Below are 23,157 nucleotides of genomic sequence, written 5' to 3'. Positions count from 1 at the left end.
GCGGCTTATAATACCTCCGAAATCGCATACTGCGTACGACATTTGAATTTGAACGTACTACTCGACCGTTAGAAAAGTACGTTCTATATAGTATGAATGTGGGTAGTATGAATGCATAGACAGTAAAATAAATGGACACAGCGACCCCATTGGAACTCAATTGAGACAAGTGAAGCCCATTTTTAGCTATTTTTAGCACTTCCGTTTCTGACGCGCAGACTCAAACTAAGCTTGATGACGTCAGCAACCTGTCTGACAGATGTAAATCTTCTAGTAGCTGTGCGTGAAAACTGCCATCGTTAATCTTGCAGAGACGGCGAGCTTGAGCGGGGAGTTCTTTGGCGTGAGTGAGCAGGAGTAAGTATTCTGATTAATTATTTTGTATAGTATTTTAAAATGTAACGCCAGTACGCCATATTAAGTTCATTGCCTGCGAGCTTCTCCTCCTGTCTGTACGGTAATGCGACAGAGAGTCGAGTGGTTATGACGCAATCGTTAGCCTATTTTTACAAAAACTGTTTCTACGGGGCCATAATGTAACATAGAAGGTAATGGAGCCCTTTATACATTGCTGTGTATCTTTAGAAATAAATAATGGACAAATGGAGTCTTTAAACGCCTCGGATGTAAAGTTATTCGCTGTCAAAGTGACGCCAAAATGAATGGGAGGTCAATGGGATGCTAACGTAAGTGAACTTCTGTTACAAGATGGCGGCACCCAGCCGACTTCAACTTCCGGTCGACTTCCTTGCCACCTGTATGAATGGAATTCGGAAGTACTACATCCGCCATGTTGATATTGTCACGTGACATACGTCGTCACAACAGCGCGTAAATTTAAAGAGCCCAATCTACTGAGCGAACATCGGTGATGTTTTTTGTTATTCTTCCGCTTTCGTCGTTTGAATTAACAATTCAAAGCAGGCGTCGGTCAGCTGTTCGCAGATCACGCCTTCATTGACAGCTTGTAAATCCTTTAATAAATATAAATTTAGCTTTTAATTTTCTACCTCAGAATAACAGCAGCTACACCTGTGAACAGAATGACTGATGTCTGATTTTATGTAAGGATATAAAGTTATTTATTGTAATAAATGAATACAAATAAAATTACACAAAAGAAACAAAAGGAACATAAATCAATTAATAAAACTTGAATGAATGCTTAGATAAATACACACACACATATACACATAAATACACACAAATACATTATAGAAATATACACAGAAACACACAGACATTATAGAAACAAAAGGAACATAAATCAATTAATAAAACTTGAATGAATGCTTAGATAAATACACACACACATATACACATAAATACACACAAATACATTATAGAAATATACACAGAAACACACACACATTATACACACATCCCAATATATACATAAATACATACATAATATATACGTTACAGACAATATACACACACACATAGATAGATAGATAGATAGATAGATAGATAGATAGATAGATAGATAGATAGATAGATAGATAGATAGATATACAGTATCAGCAAAAAATGTGTAACCTATTGAAATTTTATTCTAAAAAACAGACTTTGAACAGCATCATACAGGCTGCTGTCACTGGCCTTCGACATCCAAGAGCTGGATGACATTATGCACAGAATGAGCAGGTCTGTCATGGGGATTTTGAAGAGGCTGATTGTCTTCCCCACCACAGATGACCTGGACGCAGTGGAAGCAGCTTTTCTTCTGGTAACTGGAACAATAGATGGCTGTCACATACAAACTGAACCTCCAGCAAGTGAAGCCCAATGTTATTTCAACAGGAAGCAGTTTCATTGTGTTCAGCTGCAGGTCACCACCAGGGGAAGTACCTTGATATCCTTGTTAAGTATCCGGGTCTGTGTATGATGCCAGGGTGCTGAAGAACAGCTCTATTCACACTGAAGGCCTGTATCAACCTGCAGGAAAACACATCCTGGGAGATGGTGTGTGTTCTTGTTTGAGTGCACACATCTGCCTCATCACTCCATACAGAGAGCCTGAACAGAATCCGGCACAGGTTTGATTCAACACCAATGATGCTAATTCACAGAACATTGTTGAGAGAGCCTTCAGGATGATGAAGACAAGCTGTGCTCCATCTTCTTCTTCTTCAAGGCCCTGGAAGTGAGTCCTGCCTTTGTGCCAGATGTTGTTGCATTCTGTGCAGTGCTCCACAACCTCCTTCTTCTGAATGGAGACATTGTTGATCCAGAAGTTGTGGAAGATCATGACGATGATACACTGGAACCCCAAAACACAGAAGTCAGCACAGGAGAGCATGTGTGGGACAATCTATTCACAGCTGTGTCACACCAGACGACCGTGTGCCAGCTCTTTAAGAGCATAATTACCTGTAGGACAGTTGAACAGGTTAAGACTCTGCAAATCAGTTCATGTTCTCATATTGCTATTGTTTAAGCTTGTGTAAATTATGAAGGTAATTTTAAGACTGTCAAATCCAAATATACATATATTAGTTATTTAAGAAATATACATATAAATATAAATACTATAATTCACATAAATATGTATAAATACACATGTAAATATTTAAATTTAAATGTGTGTGTATTTATATGTACACATAACTATATTACACTCATAACCGGGAATTCATATTACAGTTATTTGAAAATCTAGCAACATATCACATAACATATCATACCAACATATTTACAACACGTTTAATTTTACAATATGTATTACTTTATCCCTGGGGTAAATTTTAGATTTCCACTGTTTTTCACTAATTTTTGATACCCAAATTTAAAGTCCTCATCTTTTACACATATAGTTACTGAACTGAAGCTGCTGAAGTTTATTTTCCTGACATTATTATAAAAACGTCTTAAGAAATTCCCTTTTGCTGTTGCTTTAACCTCTATTATACTACTTTATGAAAATGTTAATGTGGTTTTGTCTGAAGCTTAAGATTAATTTTAATTTATATACTTACTGAATTATGCTTTCCAGTGAGTAGGGTTTCATCAGTGGATGAGAACAGGTGTGTTCATCAGTCCCTGTAACATCAGAACAGGATTTACACTTTACTGATGATTTATGATCAAACTGAGTCACTTATTAAAAATAGTTTGCCATGTAAGTTATCCAACAATTCTTTATCAAAATATCAACACTAGTAAAATGTAAATTAACTCGTTTCAATTACTTAAATTTTGTAACTTTATATCATTAAATTACTTAACGAGCCGTCTGTAGAAAGCAGCCCGTTAACAAGCTGAGGCACAGCATCTGATCGATAATGATTATTATACATATTTTAAAACTCAATTTACAAAATAGTCTCATCAGTTTACAATGACTACGTTTACAAGCTGTTAAAATTCGGGTTATGGTCGGGTTTAGGTCACTATTCGGGTTTCTGAAACATTCGGGATAACCCGTTTACATGCGTGAGCAGAGAGACGCACGGTTAGCGTCTGGACGTACGGACAACAAGACGATATGCGTCATTTCCGATTCTTCTTCCTGTATCCAAAGACAACAACAACAACAGTAGCAGCAGGCGGATAATGAATAGTTTGGGGCAGATAGCGATAGTCTTTGTTTGTGCTTTGGCGCTGGTACTGATCCACCAGCAGCACTTGACACTACTGTGCCTCATGGTCTTTATTAATAGAAGGTGCTGCGTCTCGCCATGTTAACCTCGACATGTTTACTTCCGCTATACTGCACGCAGGTTTTTTTTATGCGCCGTCTCTACTCAAAAGTTTTTAAAAACCGGCATATGAGCATATCCGGGTTTTTGCCAGTGTTTGACATGGCCGTGTGTGACCGGGTTATTGCTAATATTCCGGTTTTGAACGGGTTATTGGCTGCATGTAAACGTTGTCATTGTGTAACACTTTAACAAGTCAGTCGTTTACTTGGATTATGTTAAACAAGTACACTTTAACCACAATGAACAGCGTTTATCCATAAGGTACTTACACTTCAAAACAATATGAGTATGACGAGTCATCTCCCGTGGCCTCATGGGATAGAGTAGTGTCCATCCTATGCATGCTACGGAATTTGGGCGGAAGTAGTAGGCCATCCGGGTACATCTCGCGTACTGTTTTTCGAATACTAAGAATTCGGACATACTACTTGCTTCGCATACTGTTTTTCGCCTACTATATAGTATGGAAGTATGCGATTTCGGACGCAGCATCGTCGGCGTGGGGGAAAACACAGCAAACATCGTGTGTATTTGAATGACAAAAATGCACATATTGAGCGCTCATTCCCAGAGACACGTAGAACAATTATAATCTCTTTTAACTTTAATATTCATATTTACTAGTCCATATCGATATTTGATTCATGTTACAGCCCTACTGTAGATGTATTCATTCAAAAATAGCCATATTCCGTGATGTTCTGTTTTATATAGCCAGGTCCATTTGTGACTGAAATTTATGAATGAAAGTGTAAAAGTTCAGACATAAAACCAAGTTGTTATGTATCCTCACGCTTTTTTTAAGTGGGTATACGGAAATCCTTGGTCTTTTCTAGAGGTATCACTTAGACTACACCTAGCAGACGTGTTTTCATGCGAGTTTAGGTTCGACACTAGGCTTACGTTACATAGTTTTGCTTCAGGTAGAATAATAAGGCTAATTATATATGCATGCCACTTTCTGAAACAACCTTACACAGTTTTGATAACGTTATAATGAACACAATGTTAACGTAGCCTGCCTGTGATGAAAGGCAGACTGCACACACACACACATGCTTAGTCTTGGGATTCCACAACTTCCCAAAACTGGAGGATTGCGGCAATTTTTGCGATATCAGACCCACAAACACTTTGGCAGCTGGAGCTCCCGGTCAAGGAAAAGGTAAGAACAACGTACATTTACAACTTAACAGTGCCGTTAAACGTAAGTTCATAGGCCAAAACTGTTTACCGTGTGTAACGTTACAGTACGCGATTACACGGCATGTAACGTAAACAAACTACAAACTCGTAAAATGTACGTTACGTTTGCTAATCTTGCAACACACTTTGTTTTTCACTGTAGGACATTTTCTGTTTTCTAGTTCAATGTTTTTGTTCCTCCATCAGCTTTAATCAGCAGTAATTTTAAATGATAGGATGATTAGATGTACCTTGACCAGTTTTAGTGTAGTGTTAAAGGGCATTGATAATGAAATGAATGAACACCACCCACTTTATTAAAAGAGCTGTGATAGGAATATAAAAATACATATATCCTAAATGGTCATGTTTATGGTTTGATTAACTTGATTCATGATTGCAATAATGGATAAATAAATACCAAATATAATATTGGCTTTGTTTTCTAGGGCCAAAACACAGTTCCACGATACATTCAACAAAGATGTCATCCTTCTTCCAATGCCATCAAGCAGTGTTGTTGTCAAGCATCGCATAAAGCAACAGTTACATGAACAAGGACATATATTGAATGGATTTGAATTCCAGAAACCCTGGGACCATAGGACTGTCACTGAACAAATAAGCGATGCCTTTGGAGAAAAGCTCTCTGCTAATGTGAGGTAACAACATGTACTTTATTATATTGTGACACTGGGATAATTATTCTATCATAAATAATTTAAAGGTTATGTCATTTCCATTGGTGAAAGTTGAATTAAATTTTAACCACTGTTTTACAGCATAGAGTTTCTGATGGCATGTGGCCACAAATTGATTACACCCAAACTGCGTGCTGGACAGGAGCTGGATGCGAGTCTCATACATAAAGTATATAAATCAAAAGCCCTGTACATTAGACCATCAAAGCCAATTTTGGTAGGTTACATCACATTTGAATTGACCTGCAGAGCATTGTAATAACAATAACCTTTAATTGGTGCATAATCATGCATGCAGATTAAATTTTTTACTTATCTCTGAGCTGTGTTATATCATTTCTTGTTATTATTTAATTTCTGCTTTGTAGCTATGAACATTTTGAGGAACTATGTAATTTGTTTTACTCAAATAGACTAGAGCAGAGTTACAATGCCTGTTAATTAAAATAAAGGAAATTGAACTAACTGAGATCTTAGAATAGAAGAGGACAGCAAAAGTAATTGTTAAAAATATAATCAGAAATCCTAGTGGTTCCAGGTACTGTTCAGATTACTGTTGAAATTTAGCATACTGTATCTGAAAAAGTTTTTTTGACGTATTTCCAAGGATGATATTACAGGCTATTGCAGTGAAGAAAGCAACTGTGAGGAAAACAGTGGTTCAGCGAGGCAGCTGCGCTCCTCATCTTTAACACAAAATAGACACTCTGACAGTTTCACCAGTCTAATGGCCTCTGGCTCCCCACCGAACTGTACTCTTGAAGTTCAACCTTTTGCCTCATCACATGTGTCTGGTGCATTATTCTCTCAAACTTCTGCCTTGACCAATCAAAGAAGTAACTCACCCAACAACAGCAGCAATTCGACAAGCTATTTGTCTAGTCAACTGCCAGTGTGCTCACTGGAAATCTGCCCTTCCACCAGTCAGCCTATTACCTCATCATTTAGAGGAACTATTTCAGTTAATCCGCCTCTGGTGGATCTTACTGGCCAAAGTTTCTCAAGCTCACCCAACCAGAGCAGCAGTTTCGCATTAGCCTCTACCTCAACACACCATCAATCAGGGAACTATGATAGCTACCTTTCAGTAATGTCTGCACTCTCTGACATGTCTTCTGATGATGAGGAGTTAAACCAGGCCATACTAGCAAGCCTGCAGAGTGAAAGGTTAGTCAAAATGCAGTTGTTTTACAAGATTAATTTGCAAGATCTTGCAACAAAAATCAACCATCAGAAGAAATGCAAGTTTAATATTAACCGATACACAGTCCTGGATGGAGCCATCAGAGGTTTTAAACGAGGAACATACGATCCATGTCACACTATTTCTGTCAGGTTTTCTGAATATATGGGCATACCTGAGGAGGCTGTGGACTTAGGTGGACCAAGAAGAGAATTTCTAAGACTTCTAATAGAGGCTTTGCTGCAATCTCCAATGTTTGAGGGAGACGAAGATAAAATGAACTTGGCCCTTGACAGTACTGGTAATGCATTGATTATTTATTTCATAAAACAATTACTATATTTTATATGATGGTACTGGTATATGTAAAATCTTTGTATGCATGCACAGTCACATATATATATAATTTCATTTTCACTAGCCATGAGAGAGGACTGGTACTTCATTGCAGGCAGAGCTATAGCAGTAAGCCTTGTACACGGCGGTCCTCAGCCAGGCTTTCTGTCCCCAACTCTGTTCTCTTCCCTTGTTGATGGCCCAGAATTGGCTAAGCCAGGTTTAGAAGATATTTCAGATAAAGACCTGCATGAAAAAATTAAAAGGGTAATATTTTTTTCTTAGTTTTACAACATGTCATGGTTTATGTGTCTATTTCTACACTAGACATTTAATTAGGGCACTTTAAACTGTTGTTGTTTATTACATTAATTGGATAGATCACTGAGAGTAAATCATTTGAAGAGCTGCTAGCATCAACTGAGCCACTTGAGGAGTATTTGGCCACTGCTGGCTGCCTGAGGCCGCTGCGGAGGATGGAAGACAAGAATCAGCTTGTAGATGACATCCTGATGTTCCAAGTGATACACAGAGTGCGTGGTCCTTTTGAGAGGTATCCTCAGTTTTTTGATTCTACAATAAGGATCTGAAATCCATGCAAACTGTGTTCAAGGTTTTCTATGGACCATTTCTGTTGAAGTATTTAATGTCCTATACTATGCACACAAATTAGCAAAGTGTTCATGGGTGTCACTAGAAAATATGAATTTGACATGCATACTTTACTGTTGTAACTAACCTGAAGTACAGTAGATAGCATAGTTTAATAGGGTTATAGGTTATAATAGGGTTATAGGGTTTATTTTTATAATTCATATATGCCACATGAAGACATAAAAGACACACACAATTTTTTTGTTGAAACTTAAGTAACCAATCAAAACACTTTTACTGAATCAACTTTAACTGATTTTTACTAAGATTTCGGGATGGACTGAAAACACTTGGTGTGCTGGACAAAATACAAGCTCACCCAGAGATTTTTCGCCCCCTTCTATGCTGGTCTCCTACAACCCTCACAGCTGATCTGGTTGATAACCTCTTTACCATTCGCCTATCTCCAGTTGGCAGCAATAGAAGGCATACTGAAGAAGTTTTTGTCCCTTTCTGGAGAGACTACCTTACAGATGCAGAAGGTAAAAGTTTTAAGCATTTCATGCATACACTGAAATATCTTCTCACTTGAAATTGATAGTGCACTGCATCTTGTCATTTGTAAATCAGTTAAAGGCCCCCTGTGATGAAAATCAATCATAAATGTTGTTTATGTCTGTGTGATGTTTTTAATTTATTTTAAGACAAACCATGTGCAAATTTAACATCATTGCAGAGTATTCTATCTTTAAAACTGCAGTGATTTAAAGACAGTTTTAAAACACGGTTTGAGATTGTGATGCCATTGTACAGCGTTGACCTAAGTTGACCGAGTGGATCTCTTAACTGTAATGAGCAAATGCAGGCTGGGCTAATTTTAATATTTAATGATCTGCGTATATTAAAGGGTTAGTTCACCGAAAAAATGAAAATTATGTCATTAATGACTCACCCTCATGTCGTTCCAAACCCGTAAGACCTCCGTTCATCTTCGAAACACAGTTTAAGATATTTTAGATTTAGTCCGAGAGCTTTCTGTCCCTCCATTGAAAATGTATGTACGGTATACTGTCCATGACCAGAAAGGTAATAAAAACATCATCAAAGTAGTCCATGTGACATCAAAGGGTCAGTTAGAATTTGTTGAAGCATCGAAAATACATTTTGGTCCAAAAATAACAAAAATCACAACTTTATTCAGCATTGTCTTCTCTTCCGGGTCTGTTGTGAGTGCGACTGCTGTGACAATTGACGTACGATGCTGCTGATGTGTTATCTTTGTTATTGGGCGCACCAGAAAACACTTCAGCAGCGTCGTACGTCAACAGTGCCACTGCAGGGTCGGGAACGCGTTCACAACAGACCCGGAAGAGAAGACAATGCTGAATAAAGTCGTCATTTTTGGACCAAAATGTATTTTCGATGCTTCAACAAATTCTAACGGACCCTCTGATGTCACATGGACTACTTTGATGATGTTTTTATTACCTTTCTGGACATGGACAGTATACCGTACATACATTTTCAATGGAGGGACAGAAAGCTCTCGGACTAAATCTAAAAATATCTTAAACTGTGTTCCGAAGATGAACGGAGGTCTTACGGGTTTGGAACGACATGAGGGTCATTAATGACATAATTTTCATTTTTCGGTGAACTAACCCTTTAAATAGAGCAAAGGTGAGTTTCAAGGGATAAAATTGACTACATGCAAGGGACTAAGATTACTGATGCATGTAGGTTTTTTTTTGTTTTAAATCTGAATTTCTGATGTTGCTTTTTCTCTAGATCAAGAAGGAACACAGAAGCTGGAAACAATTCTTGCCTTTGCCACTGGAGCCAATACTGTTCCACCAATTGCCTTCTCTCCACAACCTTCAGTTGAATTTCTTCACCGAGAGCATGAAGCAGAAAGATATTTTAGATTTAGTCCGAGAGCTTTCTGTCCCTCCATTGAAAATGTATGTACGGTATACTGTCCATGTCTAGAAAGGTAATAAAAACATCATCTAAGTACCTTTCTGGACATGGACAGTATACCATACATACATTTTCAATGGAGGGACAGAAAGCTCTCGGACTAAATCTAAAATATCTTAAAGTGTGTTCTGAAGATGAATGAAGGTCTTACAGGTTTGGAATGACATGAGGGTGAGACATTGATGACAGAATTTTCATTTTTGGGTGAACTAACCCTTTAATGGAAAGACCTCCGTCTCAGTATTATGTTTAAAGATCAAGTTCATACAGATAAATGTCAGCATTGTAAATGATTTCAAAACAGTTCTTGACTCATGTTTCGAGGGTGAATATTGCACTTTGTTGAAAAATATATTTTTTCGAAAAATGAAAATTTTAAGTTTAATGTTGCCAGTAATTTTGACAACTAACCATTTACAGGAGCATATTTTCAATAAGTTCACAGATGACATTGTTTCACTGTTGTTCACCATGTCTCTTGATCAACTTTTGATGTTTTACTTTTCTACCATTTTGCTTTGCATTTCAGTAATTTTGTTTTGGAGCTTGATATTTTTGACTGCATACATGTGACCATTTTGCATGGATAATTCATGCACCAACGAACACACTTAGGTTTTATTTTTGCTATGAAAGTCTGGCTACCTTTTACTGTGCAATTATGCTAAATTGACTCACAAAAAAACTAATCTCATTAACTATTGGTAAGATGTACTGGGCATTGTTTTCTATAAACGATCTGCACACTGGCATTTTGTTGACAGTAATGCAGCATTTTACTTTTTTTTTTAATATGTGCAATGCATGTCTCCTGCAGATTATACTGTTGTAATATGAATGTTGATGTTGTTAGTTATCCTGTTCAACAAAGGACATCAAATGAATTTGCTCCACAGCCAAACACTTTAATAAAATGATTTAACAGTTTCATTACTGTTTATCAGTTTTTTTTTTTTTTTAGAACTTATACAGACACATGGATGTAATATGTTAACATAGAGCTTTAAGCTCACAGAATCACATTGATAAAGGTCTCATCCCATATAGAAAAAACGAACTATAAACCTAAAGCTATTACAATAAGTATTTTAAACTTAAACTTTTAAACATCACAGAGCATGGCAATGTGTTAATTTTTCTGTGCATTAAACAACTACGGCAAGTAGATATTCTTTTTTTTAATGTGCTCAGTCTATTTGTCAAATCAAAAATATCTGTAGAGAGGGGTTTTTGGTTCCCTTTTTTGTAAACTATTTTAGGAATGCCTTACTTCTAGAAATTGCACAAGGTTGCAAAACAAATCTATACCATGATTTCCATCATCTACAAATGGATCAAATGTCTGCTGAAGTGTATGAATTGTTGTGTTACTGAGGGTAATGTTAATTGATGGAACAACAACGTTATTATTTGTCTGTAAGTCTGAGAGTGATGTGTTGTCATCATTACCAAAACCACTTCCTGTGTCATAAATACCATTCATACCTGGGTTATGAATTCCTGCATTGCTGACTATGCCCCTTTGCCACAGCTGAAGAGGGGTTTAACCCCCTTGTGTTGATAGACCATGGTTATTCCACTGGTTCTGAAATTCAGTGGCACTTCTTTGAATTCGTGGTAAATATATATAATGAAGACAAAATAAATGGAGCTCATTAAGTGAATCTAACACACCATGCTCCTCCATAAAGTTGAAAAGATTAACAAACTGAAACGACACTACTCGATTTAGCTCGGCCCATAACCTCTCAATTCTTTGATTATGCACAGACCTGCCAGTAATAACACTATGTCTGTTTAATCCTCTCCTGTAAAGCATGAAACGGGCAACACCAGTGTTTTCAAGTCCATGATCACTCCTCACCCTAGATGGCATTCCGAAGTTCTGAACACCAGTAATGAATAGTGATAAAACACTAGAGGCTCTGTTGTTGTCTAGACAAGCGAGGTAGATAATGGTACGACTGAAACCATCCACACAGCCATGGAACACCATCCTCCATCTCACAAGTTTGTGGTTTCCATCTATGTGCCTAAGAGAATTGAATCCAGAGTAAATTATGTGTGGTAAAAGTATAGTAAGGTCAAGGCAACGCATCAATAATTTAAACATTAAATGGCTTTTGGTACTTGGTCCATATTGTTGTAGACTTCAAATTTGGAAGGTAGCACAGTTCTAATCAAGTGGTTTTATCTCCCATTTTGAGAACAACTAATTTAAAAGCGCAGTATGTGATTTCTTTGATATGATGTTGAGATTTCAAATCACCTAAGCAAACACTCCCCAACCCGAAAGGATCACACCCATATCTTCATAGCTCCACCCCCAAATTCACAAACACACTTTGCAACACATGCACCTCCCCCATAAAGAGTGTATATTTCCCCTACTGCTGACTGACTACAAGTGTGTTTTGGTGTTTGGTTCGATCCACTTTTAACAGCGTTTTTCAGAAATTGTGTACTGCACCTTTAAGTATGCTAATTCTTCCATCATGTCCAAGTTGATTGTTAGAAACTGACTCTGTGCTACTTCATTTACACTAAAGATAATATTTAAGGAATTTACTCACCATAATTGATTTGGAGTTGCAACATTGTAAATACGTCGACGGATTGTACGCCGCCTTCTGAATGACCGTCCAATAGGATCAATTTCTTGTAGACTCTGTCTGACACGCTGCCTTTGAATGCGTAACCCACGTGACCTCAAGCTCCCATGCACATATCGTTCACCTGTGTTTGTTGTAGACTGAAGAATTTCACCAACAACTCTGTTCAGGTTGTCATTTGATAGTGTTGCATACATCAGTGGCTGAACACCCAGCTGCTGTCTGTGCCTGTACAGAGTCCGAGAGCTTACACCTAAGCACATTGCAATGCTTTGCCAATTCATTCCAGAGATACTAAATGAGAAATTTGCTCTCCTGAAATGCTGTATCGAGGTCTGCCTTGATGGCCAGTAATGACAGGTGGAGGAAACAGGACACAATTGTTCTCAGACACGACTCTTTGTCTGGATTCATAAGCAGTCCGCACTAAATTAAGACATCCATATAAGGACTCCAATGTTGTTACTGCTGCTCTATTTCTTGAATCCTCAACAAATCTTGAGACTGACAGAGATCCACATAGGGTTTGAATGTGATCACACAGTTCTCTATGCATCCTATCATTCACAAAAGAATCGCCTTCTCTTTGCATTTGTTCAATACATTCCAGCACAGTATTAAAAAATTGTCTGATTTCATGTTCATTGCTACTTACTCCCAAAAGTAAAAACTGTACTTGAAATGAAAACATGAAGGCTTTGAATAGCAACATTGTGAAATTCCGAGTTAGAGCTGAGCATGTCTTGCACATGTATTTCCTGGTTTGAGAGTGACTTCCTGCTTAAACAGGAAGGAATGGATACCAAAAAAGGTAGAAATGCATGTATGTGACAGGAGAATGTATGTGTGTGAAAGGAGAACTGTATGCATGAGTAAGGAGAATGTAAGTGTGTGTGTGTGTGTGAGAGAGAGAGAGAGCGAGAGAGAGGAGAAATGTATGTATGTATGTGACAGGAGAATGTAAGTGTGTGAGAGTAGAAATATATGTATGTATGTGAAAGGAGAATGTAAGTGTGTGCGAGAGAGGAGAAATGTATGTGTGTGTGAAAGGAGAATGTAAGTGTGTGAGAGTAGAAATGTAAGTGTGTGTGAGAGTAGAAATGTATGTGTGCGAAAAGAGAATGTAAGTGTGTGAGGGTAGAAATATATGTATGTGAAAGGAGAATGTAAATGTGTGAGAGTAGAAATGTATGTATGTGAAAGGAGAATGTATGTGTGTGAGAGTAGAAATGTATGTATGTGAAAGGAGAATGTATGTGTGTGAGAGTGCCAGAATGAATTATGGCTTGTATGGCCCCTCATAAAATAATGTACCCCATTGACTTAGATCATATGGTCTGGAACTCCACCCTCGCTGTGAGGGGTCTGTGAAGCACCCCCTCAGGTTTGACATACAGGAGAATACCCCTACTACGACCTGTGAGATTCTGTTTATGATTTAACTTAAAACATTTTATTTTATTTTTTAAGTTGTATTATTTTATTTTGGGGATATTTCATTCATGTTTGGACATCTCTTACCAGTCTAAAAAATGTAAGGGATAATTTTTTATATGTTTTTTTATTTTGTATACTATGCTATATATAATCACATTTAAAATAAGAAAAAAAGTTGTTCTTCTTTTTTAAAAGAAGAGAATTGTGTGTTTTATAAGTTCGATTAACTTAAATGTTGAAAACTTTTTTGAATGAATGAATGAATTGCTTTAGTAGCCTGATGTCATTATATAATTATTTATTTCCATATTCTTCAACCCCTGGAGTCTGAGGGTGTTTTGGGGGACTGGAGATATTTTGGCATCCCCCGACATTGGTGTTTTTCATTATCTTAAAACGTATTAATGGCTAAAGTCTGAATATACATAAATATGTGAGCAGCATGATTGTGATTGTACATGTCTGTAATTTTGAGAAGGCAGCGTTTATGACCAGTTTTTGTTTAAAATATGTTTAAAACGTGTTTTATAAGCTCAATAAACATAAGTATTGGTTGAATACACGATTAAAATGTATGATAAATGATTTGCTTTGGTTTAGTAACATGTCTGTAACCGCAATGTGTTTTATATGTTTGATGAACTTGTTTAAAATGTATGTTCTGCTTTAGTAACATGTTGTCATATATAATTTTTTTTTTTTCATATTCTTTAAAACAGAGATAAGTCTCTTTTTAATTTGATATGTTCATGTATATGTCTGCTTGTTTATATAATTTATCAGAATACAAATTTGTATAGTGGCATGAATATTACACTGATATAACAAGGTACATGTGGTTTATGATGAAATTTATTGAGTAGTCATAATTCAGATCGCTTAAAAACTAAATTTAATAAAAATGTATGAGCATGCAGAATTGTATTGTGTGGTGGAAGGTGTACCGTTAAAATAAATAATTATACAGCTTTTGAAAAAGATCAGTTATACTACTGTTTACTGTGTTGGTAGGTTTAGGGAGTGATACAATAATCATTAATATGATGTGCATATGAATATAAAAGGTTTTAAATACACACACACACACACACACACACAGACAGACTGTGAAAAAGAAATCATGATGTTATATCATCAAAATCCAGCAGATGGCGCAATTTTCACTATAACAGGGTGTCATAACATTAAACCGCCAGCAGATGGCGCAATTTTCACTATAACAGTGCGTCATTTCAGCCCAGACTCACCAGAGGGAGCCATTTCACCGTCATATCATCAAAAATCCACCGGAGGAAGCCATTTCACTAAGAGCAGTTAGCAACTGGCAAATGGTGCTAAGCTAGAACCCATGCATTCCTAACCGGGAGCGCTTACAGCCCGCGATGTCATGTTCATAGATGACAAAAGGATAACACGGTGGCAAAACGTCGATTTAATGGACCCAGAATTGTTTTTCTGAAATCCTATACATAGCAAACTGAATTGTAGCACGGTAAGCTAAAGCTAAGCACATGTCAACAGGATGTCGTCGTCTTTCAAAATAAAAGTATTTTTTCATACAAAACAGTCTGGCGATGTCAAATTATTAAGTCAAATAAAACATCGCGGCATAATCATAATTTGTGATAAATTAATAGAGTAGTTAAAATATCTCTATCAGCAGATAAAATAAAACACCATAGCATAATTTATGAATATAGTAGTTAAAATATCTCTATCAGCAGATAAAATAAAACAGCATATCATAGTTTATGAATATAGTCACCAGCAGCAGATAAAATACCAATGCATGTTTTATTACAGTAATTAATTGTAATATGGTTTAAAGACACCATAACATCATAGACTGTAAAAAATAGCATAACATACTTTGATCAATTAATAGTATTTAAAAATCACTAACAGGGGATAAAATAAAACAGCATAGCATGAAATGAGAAAATACTCACTTTTATCAATTGTGTTGGAGACTCGTCCGAGAAAGTTTTTGGTACGAGCAATGCTTTGAACACATCAAATTGCATTTATAAAGGTGACCGTCTTGAAAGAAATCGGTGTTGAGTAGGGGTGTAACAGTACGCAAAAATCGCGGTTCGGTACGTACCTCGGTTTTAAAGTCACGGTTAGGTTCATTTTAGGTACAGTACGGGAAAGATATGCAAACATTAAACTGCAGGTTGTTTATTACTATAAACTTTTTTAAACAATTTACACTTTTTTAAAATACTTTTTAATAAAATATATATAAAATAAAAAAAGAATAAGAAATAAAATACTGCTGCAAAGTTCTCCAATAAATAAAATACTCTCAAGTCTCAAATTAATAACATATAATAAAATAAAATTAAAAATATAAATAAATAACTATGATTACAGTGTAGCATTACCAATCCCAGCTTGTAGGCCTGCTCATATTTAATATATATATATATATATATATATATATATATATATATATATATATATATATATATATATATATATATATATATATATATATATATATATATATATAACTTTTCCAAAGTGTAAAATGCAGCATCAACAGTTTCAGTTTTTAGACCTGCTCAGATTTCGTTATTGCGTTGGACCGATCGGAATTAAGAGCAAAGGTCTGTTTAAATGCCGACGCGAACTGCGTTTGAATTACAATCGTTTTTATCCTAGTTGTAGTGATGTTCACACTCGCGTGATGCCTTTTGAAAACATTAGGCGGTGACACACTGGCATATTGCACCTGTCAAACATAGTCTATTTTGCCATCAATATTGTTGACGATGTCCTTTATCAGTAGGCTTTATATTTATGCTCAACATGAAGTATAGATATTGTTGTCGTGAAGACAAGATCCTGGTCTATCGGCGGTCTCCCTCTATGTCACCTACAGTAGCAGCAGCGCGCCAGTGCTGCGTCAGGCACGATTCTGGTGTGTAAAGACACAGAAAACGCGAAGCAGCTGTCACACAACTGACACGCAGCAGAAACGCACGCTCACGCCACGCAGCCAGTGCAACCGGCCTTAGAATCAGCTGCAGGGCGGGATTTGCGCTGAATGCGGAGAGTTCCGCCACTTAATATGTTCGTTTGGAAACACGAAAATGTATATGTTCTGCACACAAAATATTGCATTCGGTACACACGTGCACCGTACCGAAAGCCCTGTACCGAAACGGTCCAGTACGAATACACGTACCGTTACACCCCTAGTGTTGAGTGACCACTAGGTGTCATCCTTGTTCTATGAATGGATCTGTACAATTCGTGGAAACGGAGCAGGGATCACCCGTGTCACCATAAATTCGTGGGCACAGGAGATGCTAGACGAGGACCGACCGTAATTCATAGATGGTTTTAGTAAGCTTTTTATTTTATATTCTTTTAAAGAACAAAATGTTTTTCAACTTAGTTAAATTGCTTTAGATTATGTATATTATATAAAGGATAGAATATAAAGAACGGTATGTTTTCAACTTTAGCATGACAATTATTATATAATTTATATTATATAAATTATATAAAGGATAGAATATAAAGAACGGTATGTTTTCAACTTTAGCATGATAATTATTATATAATTTATATTATATAAATTATATAAAGGATAGAATATAAAGAACGGTATGTTTTCAACTTTAGCATGATAATTATTATATAATTTATATTATATAAATTATATAAAGGTATCATAAGGTCACCGGAAGTTCAACCTGTCAAAAGGTCAAAGTCACCTTTAACTTGAATTATCCAGTCCCATCAGTAGCCAATTGCGACCTCCTCCAAAGCCCTCCTACTGCTTCCTCTTTGAGAGTACTCAATTTTGAAGAGGTCCAGTAATGTGGCAGCCGACAAGGTGGGTGCTCCACCAGAAAACAGCTCCTCCAGAATTGATGAGTGCCCCTATAAGGCATTTAGGACCCCTAATGTCTCCAGTCCTTCTTTCAATCTTTCAATAAGAAGTACATATGTTCTCAGATGCAAACATGTAGGATTATATAACATATGTAAAAAGTAATTGTAAAATCAATAGAGTTATGATGGGCATCTCCATCCGTCCCACCACATAATAGGTTAGAGCTGCCTGGACCAGGTCATCCCTCTCTTGTAGAGTCGAAACCCTACCTAATGCACCAAGCATGTGGAGGCTGTTTGATGCCTCCACCATGGCTGTGCGGGCCTCTACTACAGTCTCTGCCCTTAAAGTTGGTAAAATAAGAAGTTCTCTTAAGATTATAGTCTTTTTGTTTATGTCAGTGTGAACTGTTAATGGCAAAAAAAAATAATACTCTTTTACATAAACATTCTGCATCAACAAGACCAAAGACAGATGTGTAACTTAGCCTGTCCTGTTGATCATGCAGCTCTGTGTCATCAACCTCTGTTATGTCCACTGGGGGAGCAGGGAGCCCTGACAGTTGTGCATACAGCCGTCTGGACAGCGCACGGGGTCCCACCCCACCATGCACAAGGCAGACAGAGAACATCATGCCCAAACTTTGTAAGTTCCCCTGGACAAGCCTAGAACAATTGCATGAAAAGACTTTATTTTTTCTGTCTTGCAATTAAGGGTTTTAGAGTTTGTGGTAACTAACTTAAAGGAACCATATGTAAGATTGTGGCCAAAATTGGTACTGCAATCACTTTCAAATTACTGTAGAGCAGTGTATCCTCCCCTCCCCCTTGACTCAAGGTTGCCAGATAGGCTGCAGGATCCAGCAGGAACGTTTGTAGCTGCAGCTGTGGCAACTAGAACAGAGCTGGCAACCTGGATGCCGAAACACTACTGACTTCATGATTGGTAGATAGGTGGAGTGTTGAGCATCAGGCCAAAACACAACATGACAACATCAACATCAGTTAAGGACTGCAACTTCACTTTTAAATTACAATATCCTGGCCGGACTACTGTTGTCAGTGATATAAGTATTTGAAATGAACATGATTTCTTAATGTCTAGTGACATATCAGGGCCATTTTATGATTAATTGAAATACATTTCTTACATACGGTTCCTTTAAGCTTTGAAATCTCTGAATTGTCCCCCAGTATTAATTAAAAACATGTCCTATAATAGAAAGTTTGAATTAAATGTGGTAAAAGGCAATGCATTTATGTTTAGATTGATCTAAAGCTATTTACATAAATTATTTTTTTACCCAGCAAGTCATGACTGGAAAACAAAGTAATCACAGCAATAATATCCAAGCTGGCATACATATGCTAATACATACTAATTAACCTACGGCATGTTGTTGGGAAAAAAGGCAATGCAACTGTTCTAATTAAAAGAGGTTTGTTATTCGAAAAATGTACAATAAAAATACTGCATTTTGGGGGGAGCCATCCCTGTCAGGTGATACAGCCATATTATCAGCATCTTAAATACGTAAATCAAACTCAGGCGTTTTTATATTTGTAAAGAGGTTGACAGCTATGCACATTTAAAATTGCATCAGGCCAGAGATATAGCTATAAACTTCTACAAACACTCAAGCTTTTGGCTTCATAAAACACCATACAGTGGAAAAGAATGCTTAAGTGAAAATTGGCACTACTAATAAACACATAGAATAAGTAAAGAGAGAGCATTCAATTATGGTTATGTTAATAATAAAAAATTGAAAATTTAACATAGTATCAGTGGCTGTTGTGCTGGTGGATGCAGACATAACATACCGTATTTTTCGGACTATAAGTCGCACCTGAGTATAAGTCGCATCAGTCCCAAAATATGTCATGATGAGGAAAAAAACATATGTAAGTCGCACTGGACTATAAGTCGCATTTATTTAGAACCAAGAGAAAACATTACCGTCTCCAGCCGCGAGAGGGCGCTCTATGTTGTTCAGTGGTAGACTACAGGAGCACTGAGCAGCATAGAGCGCCTTCTCGCGGCTGGAGACGGTAATGTTTTCACTTGGTTCATTTCTCTTAGTTCATTTCTCTCAGTTCATGTCAAATTAATTTTGATAAATAAGTCGCACCTGACTATAAGTCGCAGGACCAGCCAAACTATGAAAAAAAGTGTGACTTATAGTCCGGAAAATACGGTAGTTGGCTGTGGAGGCTGGAAAAAGCCCAGAGGGAACTGTTGAAACATGAGGAACTGCAGCTGTTGCTTCTGCTGAGATGACACCAGCAGGTGTTATATCGTCATAAGGCTTACTCTAAAGCAGTAGTTTAAAACTGTGTGTAAGAAAAAACGTGATTGAGCTGTGTAGAGAGAACTGAATGGATACCTGTTTTTCACTATTATTCACTGTTGCAGCATCATTATTTAAAGTGATAATGTAATAGTCACCATTTTGTTCTTTTCTTGAATAACAGCTTATACTTTATATTTTATACCTGTAGACTAGGGCTTTATTTAAGCAACTCATAGTTTCATCAAACTGTAAACGGTATTTAAATATGCACTATGTAAATTAGAGTGCATTACACAAACACAACTTTTGTAATTTTACTTAAACTTTAGAAATTTCACGTTTGGAAAAAAAAAACTACAAAAGGCGGACAGACTAATATATTTTTTACCCTTTTGTGCCATCTTTGAACATTATGAACAGTGCATGTTTAAACTGTTTTTTAAATGTTGTCAGGCCATGTAAGAGAGCTTGTGCTCATCTTGTATTCTTTATCTGAAAGTATTCTCTCTTTTATGTCTACAATGCAAATTCTAAAAGTTTACAAAGGCATTCCTAAAAGACTTCAACATGTCTAAATCAATTACGACATTTATTAGTTAAAGCAGATTAAAGGGTACTATGCGGTTATCCGGACCACTCAGTGACGGGTAGGTTTAGGGGCGGGGTTAGGGGTAGGTCATCACATAGACCCCAGTGACGGGTAGGTTTACCCTGCTTTTGAGCCTAGCTCCTGAAACCCTTTTAATGGGCGTGCCGCATTCAAGATTTGCAGGTAAACGACCACTGCTATGATTGGATAACAGTTTTGCATATTATAATGAGTTTCATGTAATGCGTGAAGCAGTGGGCAGGGCTAAACAGGCAGTGTTGAAGTAGGTGTTAATCTTCTTCTGCGGAGAAGGGGTTTGACACCCTTGCTTTGATCTCATAGATCCCCCCTGTGAAAAACCTGTCGTTTGCTGTGCCTGGTGTCAATAAAAGCTTTTATTGGACTAACAAGGAACGTTTTCAGTTCTCAAATGTATAGGATATTCTTATAGTGTGATTACATTTACATTTACATGACGCTTTTATCCAAAGCGACTTACAATTGCTATATATATTGCTATATATGTCAGAGGTCGCATGCCTCTGGAGCAACTAGGGGTTAAGGGTCTTGCTCAGGGACACATTGGTGTCTCACAGTGGATTCGAACCTGGGTCTCTCACACCAAAGGCATGTGTCTTATCCACTGCGCCAATGCCACCCCTCAAATGATGACATATGTATGATGACATATTAAATGTCAAAAGCTCAAGGAAAAGTCTGTTGGATTGGTTTGCAGCAATCGACCTGAAAGATGCCTACTTTCATGTCTCAATCCTTCCCCGACACAGACTGTTTCTTCGGTTTGCTTTTGAGGGGCAGGCATTTTAGTACAAGGTTCTCCCATTCGGGTTGGCCCTGTCTCCCCGTATCTTTACGAAGGTCGTGGAGGGAGCCTTAGCTCCTCTCAGGGAACAAGGCGTCCGTATCCTCAACTACCTCGACGACTGGCTGATTCTAGCTCACTCTCGAACGCGGTTGTGCGAGCACAGTGACCTGGTGCTCAGACACCTCGCCCGTCTGGGTCTTTGGGTCAACTGGGAAAAGAGCAAACTCTCCCCTGTGCAGAGGATCTCTTTTCTCGGTATGGAAATAGACTCGGTCGCCATGTTTGCGGCCTGGGTATGTGCCCAAAGTTCCCACCACTCCCTTTAGAGATCAGGTGGTGAACTTGCGAGCGCTGCTCCTGGAGGCAGACCCAGCCCTGGCGCTGCTCTGTCCAGTACGTGTGCTCCACACTTACATAGACAGAACTCAGTACCTTAGGACCTCAGACCAGCTCTTTGTTTGTTACGGAGGCCAGCAGAAGGGAAAGGCGGACTCCAAGCAGAGGTTATCCCACTGGATAGTGGATGCTATTGCTACTTGCGTGCATGCCCTATCGGTCAGCCCAGTGTGGGACTAGGTGCCTCCATGTGTTGGGATTCCCCTTTTCTGGGCAATCCCACGTGTGTATTTCCACATTAAGTTTCTTCGAAGCATGTGTCTTTCCCTTGGAAAGCACCTTGCCAGCTCTGTCGTTGAAACTTCCACCCTGCGGGCTGGTACCTCAGAGTTTGTGTATCACCACCTCTTGGTTGATACTGTATCTGCCTACGAGCAGGCAGCCTGCTAGCATACGTCCAGCTGGAATATGCTACCCGGTGCATTCTGTGTCAGGTATAGGCTCTCACTTGTGCTGGCCTCATGACAGGGTGCCATCACTCACACAGGTCACTGGAAGACAGCCATGTGGCATTTTGTAAGGGACCCCATTTGTCTCTTTCTGACGAAACATGCACGTGAACGTGACCGGCTGAAAGGTGACGTCTAGATTACGTATGTAACCTTTGTTCCCTGAAGGAGGTAATGGAGATGTTAAGTCCCTTTGCAACATCGCTGTTCTGCTGATTGGCCGGGTCACTGGGCTCGGCTCCTCAGCAAAGACTTGGGTGCGAGTTGCTCCAATGACACAGTGTACCATTGGCTCGTTTTGTAACCACTCAAAGGTGATTGGGCTCCCGGGTGAGACCCCATTCGTCAGTCTCTTTCTGACGTAATGTCTCCATTCCCTCCTTCAGTGAACGAGGGTTACATACGTAACCTAGACATTCTTCTTGTTGGTACCAAATCTAATTAGTAAAAATCCAACAGTTTTTAATTTTCTGTTAACTCTATAATCTCCCCATCTACTCAGGTTAAAAGTATGGGAGTGGTCCTTGATAGTACTTTATCTTTTGAAATATTACTCGTCTGCATATCTCCATTTACGGAATATCAGCCGCCTTCATCCATTTCTCACACCAAACTCCAGAGATATTCCTGTACATGTTCTATTTACCTCGCGCATTGATTACTGTAACTCTTCTTTTTGGGCTACCTTACAAACTCACAAACTTCAATTTTTACAGAATTCAGCTACCCGTATAACTACTAGAAGCTCCTCCATTGCTCCTCCATCACTCTGGTTCTCTACCATCTTCACTGGCTTCCTGTTAAATAATCGAGTAGATTATAAGATTTTACTTCTGACATTTAAAGCTCTTCAAAATTGTGCACCACAATATCTCTCTGATTTGAGTATTTACATCCCATAGCGTATCTCTCAGATCTTCTTCATCTGTTTCCCTTGTTGTACCTTCTGTTTGTTTAGCCACTATGAGGTGACTGGTTTTTCAGCCTCCGAGAACCGGTCAGTATCTGGTGTGAACACCATT

General features: G+C 37.9%; 1 protein-coding gene across 1 annotated transcript; it reads left to right on the top strand.

Moving 5' to 3' along the window:
• The first annotated feature begins 1,654 nt into the window (after positions 1–1,654).
• Positions 1,655–22,642, top strand: LOC132159009 (uncharacterized). Its single transcript, XM_059568649.1, has 13 exons — positions 1,655–1,729; positions 2,138–2,304; positions 4,768–4,869; positions 5,339–5,551; positions 5,672–5,811; positions 6,073–6,081; positions 6,211–7,074; positions 7,195–7,376; positions 7,490–7,662; positions 8,031–8,245; positions 9,492–9,632; positions 22,304–22,465; positions 22,638–22,642. The coding sequence occupies exons 1-13, from the start codon at positions 1,655–1,657 to the stop codon at positions 22,640–22,642; spliced, it is 2,448 nt and encodes an 815-aa protein (XP_059424632.1).
• The last annotated feature ends 515 nt before the right edge of the window (positions 22,643–23,157 follow it).

Source organism: Carassius carassius, chromosome 15 (genome assembly GCF_963082965.1).
Source record: "Carassius carassius chromosome 15, fCarCar2.1, whole genome shotgun sequence".
Lineage (NCBI taxonomy): Eukaryota > Metazoa > Chordata > Actinopteri > Cypriniformes > Cyprinidae > Carassius > Carassius carassius.
This window is presented reverse-complemented; position numbering and strand designations above follow the sequence as displayed.

Coding starts and splice junctions, on each gene's coding strand:
- LOC132159009 (XM_059568649.1), top strand. CDS start 1,655: ATGGGGATTTTGAAGAGGCTGATTGTCTTCCCCACCACAGATGACCTG. Junction 2,305..4,767: donor GTCAGCACAGGAGAGCATGT/GTGGGACAATCT, acceptor ACACATGCTTAG/TCTTGGGATTCCACAACTTC. Junction 5,552..5,671: donor AAGCTCTCTGCTAATGTGAG/GTAACAACATGT, acceptor ACTGTTTTACAG/CATAGAGTTTCTGATGGCAT.